The 12,895-nt window shown below is 38.4% G+C and overlaps 1 protein-coding gene across 2 annotated transcripts in view; it reads right to left on the minus strand.

Moving 5' to 3' along the window:
• Nucleotides 1-10,373: 10,373 nt before the first annotated feature.
• The window catches only part of FUT10 (fucosyltransferase 10), a 79,925-nt gene continuing 77,403 nt past the window's right edge, over nucleotides 10,374-12,895 (minus strand). For both annotated transcript variants that reach the window (XM_072776388.1, XM_072776389.1), the window contains exon 5: nucleotides 10,374-11,098. In XM_072776388.1, coding sequence (XP_072632489.1) covers nucleotides 10,874-11,098 — 225 coding nt within the window. In that variant the 3' untranslated portion in view covers nucleotides 10,374-10,873. The remainder of the gene's footprint in view (nucleotides 11,099-12,895) is intronic.

The raw sequence follows: 12,895 nt of genomic DNA on the forward strand, positions 1-12,895 counted from the left end.
CGGGCTGCAGGCGGCGCTAAACCGCCGGGCCACCGGGGCTGCCCTTATCTCCTTTTCTAATTAATTTAATAAATCTTGGAATTTTAAGGGGCTATTATCCCAAGGAGTTGTTCTTATTTATAATGGTCTTAAAGAGAAAAAACTGGAAAAATTAATTTGTACACTATAAGGCTCCATTCTCTTCCACCATGATTGCTCTTGTTACCATATATATTTTTCTCTTTAAATACCTTATTAGTTGGGGCGCCTCAGTGGCTCAGTCACTTAAGCATCTGCCCTCAGTTCAGCTCATGATCCCAGAGTCCTGGGACCGAGCCCTATGTCAGGCTCCTTGCTTAGCAAGGACTCTGCTTTTCTTTCTCCCTCTGCCTCTACCCCTATTCCTTCTCTCTCTTGCTCACTCCCTCTCTTTAAATAAAAACTTAAAAATAACTAAAAATAAGTAAATATCTTGTTAGTTTTCTTATCTTCTCCCTCCTCTATTTCTTCATTCTCTGAACCTCAGATATTCATCATACACATGGGCCTGCACGCGTGTGTGTGTGAACATGCACGCACGCTCATGCACACACACACCCCTCGCTACAAAACACTAACCATCCTCTAGACCTGGGTGTCAAGCTTGAGTCACTGCCCCAGATCCCCTTTTCTCAAATAGGGAATCTCTACGTGGGGAGGGAGGTATTGGTGTCTTCTCTGATAGGGGGCCTTAGTTAGGGTCTCTTCAGTGCATCAGAGATGTTCTAATGATGTCAAACTTCAAAAGAGAAGGAGTCCATAAATCTAATCATGAGAAAGCAATCAGATAGATCCAGATTGCAGAAGATTCTATAAGACAAATGATCCTGACCCTTCAAAAATGTCAATGTCACAAATGACCAAAAGCAAAGCAAAACAAAACAAGGTCAAACAAGACAACTCTTCTTGGTTAAAAGAGATTAAAGATATATAAGAAAGACCATATATGATTCTCAATTGGATCTTGGATTGAATAGCAAAAAGAAACAGCTGTAATAACTCATCATTTGTGCAGCTGGGAAACTGGGAATGTGAACTGTGTATTAAATAATATTATTGTATCAGTGTTTGATTTCCTGGATTTGATCATGGGACTGTGGTTGTTTAGAAGAATGTCCTTCATTGAAAGTAGGGGGTTATGTTTGCAATTTATTTTCTTTTTTAAAAAAAAAATGTAATTCTGGTGCAGTTAACATACAGTATAAAACTAGTTTCAGGTGTGCAATATAGTGATTCAAGAATTCTATGCTGGTGTTCATCACAACTGCACTCCTTGGGACACCTGGGTGGCTCAGCAGTTGAGCATCTGCCTTTGGCTCAGGACGTGATCCCAGTCTCAGGATCAAGTTCTGCATCGGGCTCTCCACAGGGAGCTTGCTTTTCCCACTGCCTGTGTCTCTGCCTTTCTCTCTCTGTGTCTCTCATGAATAAATAAAATCTTTTTTTAAAAAAAGTGCACTCCTTAATCCCCACCACCTATTTTACTGTCTCCTTATCCACCTCCCGTCTGCTATCAGTTTGTTCTCAGTAATTTGGTACTTGGGTTGTCTCTCTCTCTCTCTCTCTCTCTATTCCCCCTCCTTACTCATTTGTTTTGATTCTAAAATCTAAATGAGTGAAATCATATGGTATTTGTCTTTTTTTGACTGAATTATTTCACTTAGAATTATACTCTCTCACTCCATCCATGTCATTGCAAATGGCAAGATTTCATTTTTATGGCTGAATAATATTCCATTGTGTGTGTGTGTGTGTGTGTGTATATATATATATATATATATATATATATATATATATATATATTGCATCTTCTGTATCTGTCCATTCATCGATATACACTTGGGCTACCTCCATAGTTTGGCTGTTGTAAATAATGCTGCTATGAACATTGAGGTGCATATAACCCTTTGAATTAGTGTTTTTGTATTTTGGGGGTAATTACCCTGTAACTCAATCACTGGATCATGAGGTAGTTATATTTCCTACTTTGTTGAAGACTAACGGGTCATATATTTGTGAGTTTATTTCTGGGTTTCTTCTCTTTTCCATTGATCTATGTGTCTATTTTTGTGCCAGGACCATACTGTTTTGATTACTATAGTTCTGTAATATGACTCGAAGTCTGGAATTGTGATACCTCCAGTTTTGCTATTCTTCTTCAAAATTGCTTTGGCAACTCAGAGTCTTTTGAATTCCATATAAATTTTAGGATTTTTAATTCTAGTTCTGTGAAAAATGCTGTTGGTATTTTGATAGGGATTGCATTAAATCTGTAGATTGCTTTAGGTAGTATAGATATTTTAATAATATTTGTTCTTCCAATCCATGAGCATGGAATTTTCTTCCATTGCTTTGTGTCATCCTCAATTTCTTTCATCAATGTTGTATAATTTGCAGAGTAGAGGTCTTTCACCTCTTTGGATGACAAGCTGCATTGCTAGGTATCTTATTATTTTTAGTGAAATTGTAAATGGGATTGTTTCCCATTCTTTCTACTTTCTACTTAAGATTATATTCTTTCTATTGCTTCATTAGTGTATACAAATTCAACAGATTTCTGGACATTGGCTTTGTATCCTGTGACTATCGAATTCATTTATCAATTCAGGTAGTTATTTTGGAAGAGCCTTTAGTGTTTTCATGTCATGTGCAGATAGTGAATGTTTTACTTCTTCCTTACCAGTTTGGACGACTTTTAGTTCACAAAGTACTTTCAAAAGGCAAAAAATTAAAAGAAAAAGAGGTAAAGCAAATGTGGCAAAATATATGAGCTGGTGAATCTAACTGAAGAAATGTCAAATATTAATTATATTATTCTTACCACTCTTCTACAGTTCTAAAACTTTGTCAAAATAAGATGTATGGGAAAACAAGTTCTATAAGATGAGAGTCTCCAAGTCTCAGTGATTTTTGAGAGTCCACAGTGCCTATTCTATTCAAATTTCCACTTCTTCCTAGAAGTGTTTTTTTATTTTTCCATAACTAAGGTATTTGAAGTTGCTACCTTTTCCAAGCACACAATTTCGTTCCTTCCTCCAGAATAAAGGGGACCCAATCACCTTACCTTGCTGCATGTAAACCAAATGATCAAACGGTTCTTGCTGGAGCACAGATCTCCTCTACTCAGGAGACATGGAGATCTCTACCACTAAAGAAGCTATTGGCAAAGGTTAAACAATGGCCTCTGTCAGTTTAAACATGTTTAAAATGTCGTCTCACCATGGTTAACTGGAGTTTTATTGTATTTTATATTAAAAAGCAGGAGAGGAAACTTTCTACCTCAAATGGTTATTGTTAACAACTAAGTGCCATTACACAGGACAGTATCCAGCAGAGCCCACCCTTAAAAAAATACTAGAAACGATTTCCTCATCCGAGCACCCCATGCTCTGAGAGTGTTTTGGAACACAGTGATGCTAAAATGCCCTGTTGCCACCTACATTCTCTATGCCAAGATGACCACAACTTGCCATGATGTGGCATGTTGATTGTCCTGGCTTAATTAATAGCTCCCCCTTACACTCTCAAAAGTATCCCAGTTTGGACAATAAATCATAAAGCCATCAACCTATTGTCACAGTCTTTCCAGAATATATATGCTGCTGAAAGGCATAGAAAGTGGCATCATCTTTCTGGATAAAAATTACCAAAAAGTATTTTCAATGGTGTCCCTAGAACTACAGCAAAAATCAACAAACAAACAAAAAACAAGGAGGGGACATCACAGAGGCTTCCTTTTCATTGTTCCTGTTCCATCACCCCCAGGCTGACTACACAGTGAGGCTGGGATTTTAGACCATGAAAACAGGAAATAGAAGACACCTGTGGTTATACTTCACTGCTTAAAGATGCTCATCAAAGTGACCTGTGTTCTCTCAGACCAGCAGATAATATTATTTCAGTGGTGAAACAAGTCTTCTTATTAATGGTGTGTAAACTATACACATGATGACTGAATACAGCTTGTAAGATAAAACTCTTCCAGGCACTATGACTAAGTAAATGCTAACTGGCCCCAGCCCCTGGACTTAAGATGAACAGATGCAGTTTAGACAGAGAAGATCTGCTTGCCCAGTGGGTCCACCATCTTTCTTGCTAACCCCCAAGTCAAGAGTTCTTATTCTTATCAGAAATCACCCAATGTAGACAGAAGAAATGCCTCCTCTTCTGAGGGACAAGAATAAAACCAGGGAGCAAAAAATGAAAAGAATAGAAAAAGGATACCAACTTATTTTAAATTTGAACTCTTAGTACTTTTAACATATCTTGTCAATATCGCATGTTTAATACACTCTATCAATATAATCCATTTATATTACATCTCATGTTTCAAATGTGGTGGTAGGAAGTCAGGAGGTAAATTCCATCCCATGGGGCTTTTATAAAATAAAGTAATAAAGCTTCCAGGAAGTGGTATATATTCTACTAACGCATTTCCATTTTCATTCCCCTACTAGAATCAGAATGTCAGCTGGTACCCCTATGGTAACTTTGTCAGTTCCATTCACTGCTGTATCCCATGGTCCAGAATAATTCCCGGCACATAAAGTACTCAATAAAAATTTATTAAGTACATTAATAAAATCCAGGCAGCCTGACATTCTGAGTCATCCAAATAATGTTAATTTTGACATGTTTTAAAAATATTTTTCTTGTTCCTTAATATATTTTTTTTACTTCCCAATTAAAAAACAAAGGCTACTTTTCCTTCAAGAAAAGCTCTCATTACTTTTTATCTTACCTTAATTTTCCAGGAGGTAATCAATAATTAAAAAAAAATCTCCCACTAGAAATTCCATTTTCACTTATGGAACTCTTCAACTAAAAAAATTATTTTAATTTGTAAAAAATTGCTCTCTCTCCAGTATTTGATACCCTCTTTTCCTTTCTTTGAATTATAAAAACAAACTAATAAACTAAAAATGCTCTTACACATCATCTTCTCTGTTTTCTTTCAATGTCAAAAGCAGCAGTTGCTAATATCACCACCAATTGCATCAGGAAAGTTTCTAAGTATCAGGAAGCTGTCAAGCTCAAAGTGGTAGAAATTAGTTTTCCAAAACGTGTTTATTCAAAAGCTGAAATGTTATCATGGGCAACAGCTTCTACCAGTTTTCGTAAAGTGCTGTCACATCTCACTTTGTTTTCATGGAAATGACTGACAAAAATTTAAGCCTGAATATCCATAGTTTGCTAGGTGCTCTTTTGAGTAAAAATGATATTACATGAAAAAGCTGCTAGATTAGCTCACAACTCAATCACACAAGTGTTTTTCCTTGCAATTTCTGTTGTGCTTTGGTACGTAGAAGTGACTTATGTACACTCCCCATTTTGTCACACAGAATATTAAAAAGACATGTACTCAAAAGATCAAGGTTTAATAAAATCAATCATTTTTATTGCTTCATCAAGGACATTTTAAAATAAAACCTGCTTTTTTTCCCGTATGATTCACTAGATGAGTGCCCATAGTCATGTTTACTCTGTAAGAAGTAAGTTATGTTAGGCTGCTTTCACAGGCTCCTGGGAAAGATAATGCCCCTGCCTCAAAACCCTTAATAACAACCCCCTACCCACCCTGATGGTCTTTAAGTTTATTTACCTACTCAATCAGGTTTTTTTAAATTAAGCAGTCTGTGATAGTAAAATTCAAAATATCCATAATAGACTATTTGGGCTGGTTGTACAACCTCCTCTGGTGAGCTAGGTTGGATGACGTGATCCATGGTTCACATGATAAATCAAATTTTGACCTAATGCTCAAAACATGCTTGGAGGTATTAATCGGTGTGCAATTTTGATTCATTTCAGAAGATTCAGAGACAATCGCTCAACTGCTCATGTCAGTGGTTCCAGGGGGACCCAAAGGAGCAAGGATAAATATCTGGGAAGAAACCTCAGGAAGGTGAAAGGAGTCTCTGTGTATCATGACTGGTCACACCCCTTAGGGAAACAGCTCCATCTCCAACTGACCACAGCTTGGCTGTTAAGCCCAATGAGTTGAGAAGACAAAAATCATGGAAGGTCACTCCTGCTCCTCCCCACACCCTGCCTCGTGTCCATCTCCTTAATAATATGCACCACCAGCACCAATGGGGTCGCTAATTTAATGGGTTAGGCTCAAGATATTGATAGGCCGTATTTTATTAGCCAGTGAGGTTACTATGACTTAAAGGTGGGCTCCCACGCATTGCACTCATATTCTTGCATCAATAAATATAAAGAGTAAAATGGGGCTTGTCTCCCAGCAGAAGTCCTGAGCAGGCTTCTCTTTTTTTTTTTTTCTTTTCAGTTAACAAGTAAAATGTATTACTTAGAAGGAGCAGGACCTCCTGACCTGGTCACCCCTTTCCTCTCTCCTGTTATGGGCACAGTAGGCTCCTCCCAAGATTGAGAATGGCAAAATTGAAAAGCCTTTGCCAGAGATCACTGCACTGGGATTAGCTGGGTTTGCACAGCTACTCTAAAAAGTTGTTTGATTTCCATTACTCTATTAGGAGCTTAGTGTAAAACTCCATCAGAAATCCCATGAAGGGGAGAGACAGTACGATTTGAGCATTCCTAGGTCCCTGGCTTTAATACAATCATAATATCACAAAGCCTTACCCAGAACCCTTCATAGCCCTCTCCCATGTCTGATTTGCATCTGCTAACATGCAAAGCACAATGCCTATCTCATAGCAATATGTATCAGATAACTAAATGGAGAACATTTAGTTTATTTAGTACCATTTATAAGGGTACCATCATCGCTGGTACTATGATTAGCCATTCCTTTGTTCTGTGTAAATCTCAATCAAGGTCATCACAAACAAAGGGTGACAACCACAGAGAGCCGTTAAGAGCTACAGCTAGCATTTATGGAATGAAGTCTGAATACTGGCTTTTTACACTTCACAACCTCATAGAGCAGTTGGACACTTAATAAGCTTTTCCTGGTGAGCAAACTGAAGCTTAGAACAGCCAAATAACTTGGCCAAGTTACCATCTTTCTTTTTGTTTAAAGATTTATTAATTTATTTGAGAGAGAGAGAGAGAGAGCATGAGTGGGAGGGGCGGAGAGAGAGGGAGAAGGAGAATCTCCACCAGACTCCCTGCTGAGTGCAGAGCCCAAATTGGGGTTTAATCCCATGACCTTGATATCATGAGCTGAGATAAAATCAAGAATCAGACACTTAACCGATGGAGCCACCCAGGTGCCCCCAAGATATCATCTTTAGATGATATATTCATAATTCAATTTTCCAAGTTTTGTAAGCATTTTTATTTCTGTAACCGGAAGAAATTAAAGATATACGTTGATATTAGAATTATGCAGTAAAAACAGTATCACTAACAACAACAACAAAAGTGAAAACAAAGCAAAGAAATTCCCTAAAGAAGGGTAAGAAAGTTCTTTACAGAACATTCGGGATTGCAAAGTTATTTGAAATACAAACTAACCACCATTATTCTCAGCCTGTGAACTTCTACATTTATATTTTGAAGATTCCAAGAAAGACAAATGTCATTTATGTAGAGTTATATCCATGATGCTTTAGATAATATCACTGAAAATTAACTGAAAATTAACTGAAAATTAACTCTACATTGGATTCCCCTAATGCCATGTCATCTTTAGCAGGAATTACGAGTGACACTAATGATTTTTTTAAATGCACAGTATTATGCTGGACATTGCAACTTCAGATCTGCACTGTGCTTGGATTTGTACAGTGTTCTATAGAGATTAGGCTTGCTCTCTTTTGTGTAATTTACAGTATGTGACTCAGAGCAATGATGTTCATTTTTGCTTATGTCTTCTACTTCCTAGTAGTGGGTACAACACTATATGTATTCAGTCTGTACTAATAATGACAACAATTCAATTGATACTCTAGTTACTACACTCTAGTTCTTTATAGCAACAAATTAGCCAGTCCACAATCAGGTTCTGAAATTTTAAAATTGCTCCATGGTCAAAGGTCAAAGTTACCTCATTTTCAGATGAAGATGTGAAGACTGCTGACTAGCATTAGTGAGCACTTCCTTCAACATTTCTGAAAAGGTTTCTATCTACCTTCACAGCCATGAGCCATTCCTCATAGTCGCCCTGTGAGACAGGACTCTGTTAATCAGAGTTCACAAATGGAGACAGTAAAGTCAAAAGAAAGGTGTGGTCTCATGGGATCAACAAATACAATGTCACTGACAAGGAACTCAAAAACACACAGCTCCCTATTTGAAGATAAGAATCCTGCTACAGTGGGGCCATGCCCCTCACTCCATGATAGCAATTATCGTACATGCAGGTACCATCTTATTAATGAAAATCCTATTATAGAAGATGCATGTGTTAAACAAAAAAGTAATAATAATGATAAAGTCTCAAATCTACAGATACTCATAGAGTCCCAAAAAAATTCCTAATTTATTTTCGTTGAAACATTTTCAATCTTATGGAACTCCCTCTCTTCCGACCTCTTCTCCCACAAGATGTTTATTCCACATTAAATGACCGATTATTTCATTTCACTAAATGTGTTCAGGGGTACGTACTTGAGAAAAGTTTAGGGAGAGTTTTATCTATGGAGTCTTGATGAAGAACCAAGAGAGAACAAAACTACATGCAATGTTGAGGTTTAAAACATACGTGCAGCATATGAGCACTGGGTATCTGTTTTAAGGCATTTATGGACAACTGGAGATTTCGGATAATACCTTACCAGATGCACATCCTGGGCTTTCTCTGAAGAGTACAACAACAAAAATCACTCAATATACAATTTAAAATCTGGTCTGTAACAAGCAATACCTCTTTCCAATGCTTTCCTTTTGGATAATATCAGAAAAAAATGGCAGAGATAACCTACTTTCTATTCCTAATACTACCCAAGAAGTATACTTCTCCCTCCAAAGAGCTTTCTTCCTTTGAAAACTATGCAGTGGTTCTAAATGACTTGTGAACTGCCTAAGTAAAAACATCTACAAAATCAAACTTCTTAATTTTGATAAAGAACATTACACAGAAAAGAACAATGACCAGCCCAATCACTTCTTCTTACGTATAAAAACTAAAGTTCAGGGAGGTTCAGAGATTGGTACCAAATCACATTCACTTAATGGCAGTGCTGGGATTGAGAAAAACCCAGTCATAGAACCTTCTCCCACCCAGCAATGTGACCTTTCCTGCTTCTAAGAGAAGGTGCTGGTTTCTATCCTCATTCCTCCAGCACAGCCAGAGAGAGCACTACCCATGAAAGATATTGCTCATGCTGGCACATAAAGCCACTGGCCTGGGTAAAGGGGGGACATGAGAATTAAGGACTCTCCCTGTCCTTTGGTGCTTACATCTTTCCACAATAAACAGCACCAAAGACATGACTCGTCTGGTGGCAAGAGGTTTTAGTATCCTCTAAAAGCCTCCCCCCCTCACATGGGAAGAAAATGTGAGCCACTCTCTTCTGCTGTTCTTCCATGGAGCTCCAGTGGATGCTCTCAACAAGACGGCCAAACCTTCTCTCTGACAGGATCAGAAATGACAGGGAATGCTCACCAACTAGAGTGGGCTGACCAATATTACAGGCTGTATATCATCCTAAGAAAAGACAAATCAGGGGCACCTGAGTGGCTCAGTGGTTGAGCATCTGCCTTTGGCTCAGGGCATGATCCTGGAGTCCTGGGATGGAGTCCCACAGTAGGGAGCTTGCTTCTCCCTCTGCCTATGTCTCTCCCTTTTTCTCTGTGTCTCTCATGAATAAATACATAAAATCTTTTAAAGAAAAAAGAAAAGAAAAGAAAAGAAAAAAGAAAAAAAAAGAAAAAGAAAAAGAAAAGAAAAGAAAAGAAAAGTAAAGAAAAAAGAAAAGAAAAGAAGGCAGCCCTGGTGGCCCAGTGGTTCAGCGCCGCCTTTGGCCCGGGACGTGATCCTGGAGATCCAGGATCGAGTACCACGTCAGGCTCCCTGCATGGAGCCTGCTTCTCCCTCTGCCTGTGTCTCTGCCTCTCTCTCTCTCTCTCTGTCTCTCTTGAATAAATAAATAAAATCTTAAAAAAAAAAAATAAAGGAAAGGAAAAATCACTTTCAAAACAACTGGAGTTCCTGAGGGCACTCACTTCCACTCTTATATTGATCAAAAAGTACAGGGTATCCAGCCTGGAACATACGATTATTATTCTGCTCTGCAGTATGAGGGACAATTGAGAACATCTCACCTTTCAAAACACACAAGGAGGAGGCACATCTTCATAAGACATTCCACTTTGGGAGGAAAGTGGGACAGGATGCAGGGCAAGATGAAAAGAAGGAAGAGAGGTAGTAAGAGTAAGCAGAAGGTAGATGTATACGTTCTTCTGACTCGAAGAGAAAAAGCGGATAAAATTCACACAGCTTTTATTACTCATTCGTCCCTGAAAACCAACAGATGGAATCTCTCATTGCCAAGTTCTAATGCATTTCATGTTCATGCTCAGCATCAGGACACTGGGCTTGCCAAATTACTAATAAACTGCAGACAGTGAGGTGAGTATCAAGATTCCACAGCTCCACCCTCTGCCTCCCTTGAGTGAGGGGAGTACTCGCTCCACATTAGCTGAATTTCCACAAAAGGCAGCAGGTACATCAGTACAGATATGTAAACTGAAGGTGACCAGTGTCCATAAGAAATATTTACTTTTTTAGTATAAAAAATATAGAGGTGACCCCTAAGGGTAATTCACAGCCATGATCTGAGAGCACTCATTATGAGTACTGTGGCACTTAATCCTTATCCTAAGGGATAGTCAACAAAGTAGCTATGATATTCATATATTAAGGCAACCTAGAAAATATACCTCAAGATATCTCTAGTCTATATCATTCTGATACTTTTAGAAATTAGTCCTTGAATACTAGGGCCCAAAACTCTTGAGCTGAAAAATTTTTATTCCTATCAACCAGCCACCTCAGTGCCTGGGCTTCTTTCTTGGATTGCTCAAAGCTTGGAATCCACATCTCCCGCAAAGAGCTCCAACGTGGAGCCAGAGGTGAGAAAGCAAACACGGCAGGCTCCGGGCAACTCAGATGGCTAACGTCTGCCTTCCATCTCTTGGGTGGTAAGCCCTGTGTGAGAGAAAGGAAAGAAGAATTAAAAATATAAGAAAGTACAAGTCCTGTGTTCCTATCTCAAAATAACAGAACCCAATATATACTTTTCCTTTAAAGCAGATATCTTCACACCGTGGCAATACAAATAGTCTCTTGCCAAACATTTTTATGAAATTCCAGGACACAGGAAAGAAGGAAGAGATGCTACAACCTCCTTGCAAGGAAAAGTCTAATTCTGAGGACCAGCTGTTAGGCTCTACCGACAGTAACACTGGAAGTTAAAAAGCAATGGTGAGATAACTGATGATTGCTAACATTAGTGGGGAAAACTTTAAGGAGAAAAAGAATACTTGCATAGCTCAAAATACCTCCCCCTTCAAATATTTATTTGTTATCACAGTGGTTTTGACTGAGGTCCACAAATTGTCTGGCATTTCTCTCCCAAGGAGGTGGAACTTAATTTCTCTCCCTTTGAGCACGGCGTGGACTTAGTGACTTGCCTAATGGCAAGGGAAAACTAGTAAACTCACAGAGAAAAACCTAGCAGATACCACCTTAACCAAGTGATCAAAGTTAACATTGCCAGTAATAGTTCACTTTGATATGGTGTATCCCCTGATATGGTATGAAGGGTTCTTTCACCACTGCAGTGATAGTCCCTCAAATCTGTAACCAGCATTTTAACATGAGACGACATCAGACAAATCCATGGAGGGCCGGTCTACAAAAATACTGACCAGTGCTCCTCCACAGTTTCAAAGCTTTTAAAAATCACAAAACTGAACAACTGATCATAGTTTGGTGGAGACTAAGGAGACATGAGAGCTAATTTCGACATGATATCTTGGATTTGATCCTGGAACAAAGGATAACAAAAGGATGTTAGTGGAAAAACTGGTGAAATATGACAAAAGTCTGCAGGTCAGTTAATAGCAGTGGGCCAACACTAATTTCTGAAGTATTGACAAATGTACCATGGTGATGTACAATGTTAACAACAGGGCAAGCCAGATACAGAGTGTACAGGAACTCTGTACTATCTTTGTAACTCTACTGTCAATCTAAAATCATTTCAAAATTAAAAGTCTTTTAAAAGGTGATGCAAAATGCCTCCAAATTCTAAGAAAAATGGATAGTTTACACTCAGCTAAGCTATTGCTTAAATGTTCGAGTAGAATGAAGTCATTTTAGACATCCTCACATATCCCTTCTCGGAAAGGTGTACGAGGGTAGGATCAAACAAAAAAGCAAACTAAGGAAAAGGGAGAAAAACATAAAAGAGATGTGTCAGAAAAAGATAAGAAAGGAAAATCCCCAAGTGCTGGGGAAGAGAGCTCTGACTCGTGCTCCATGAGCTGGTAGAGGGCAGCCCACACACTGAGGAGGGTCAGAAGGCTCTGTGAGCTATTTCTCCAACAAGATGAAATGTAGATTCCTGGTACTTCTGAACATCTTCAAAGGAGAGTTAAACAATCAACAAGGATTGAATGAGTGATACGTACATAGAAAAATAATCCAGCAAGAGGCAAACAAGAAGGAAAAAAGAAGCTTGTCCAGGCCAGGGATACAAATCACAGTACACTACATGGTTCATTTCAGAATAGCAGGTACATAGTCATGATCACATAAACACTGAACATCAAAAGAAAGTGAGTGTATAAGCATGTTCTTTAGAAACAATGAGAATATCAAAATAGTGATTGTGGTGGTAACAGAGTGCTACTGGGGAGAAAGGAAGGGGGAAAGTAAAAGACTGCTCTCTTTTTTAACTTTGCAGAACTATTTAATAGTTTAAGCTGTGTCCATAGGTAT

The sequence above is a fragment of the Canis lupus genome, chromosome 15 (genome assembly GCF_048164855.1).
Source record: "Canis lupus baileyi chromosome 15, mCanLup2.hap1, whole genome shotgun sequence".
NCBI classification, from domain to species: Eukaryota; Metazoa; Chordata; class Mammalia; order Carnivora; family Canidae; genus Canis; species Canis lupus.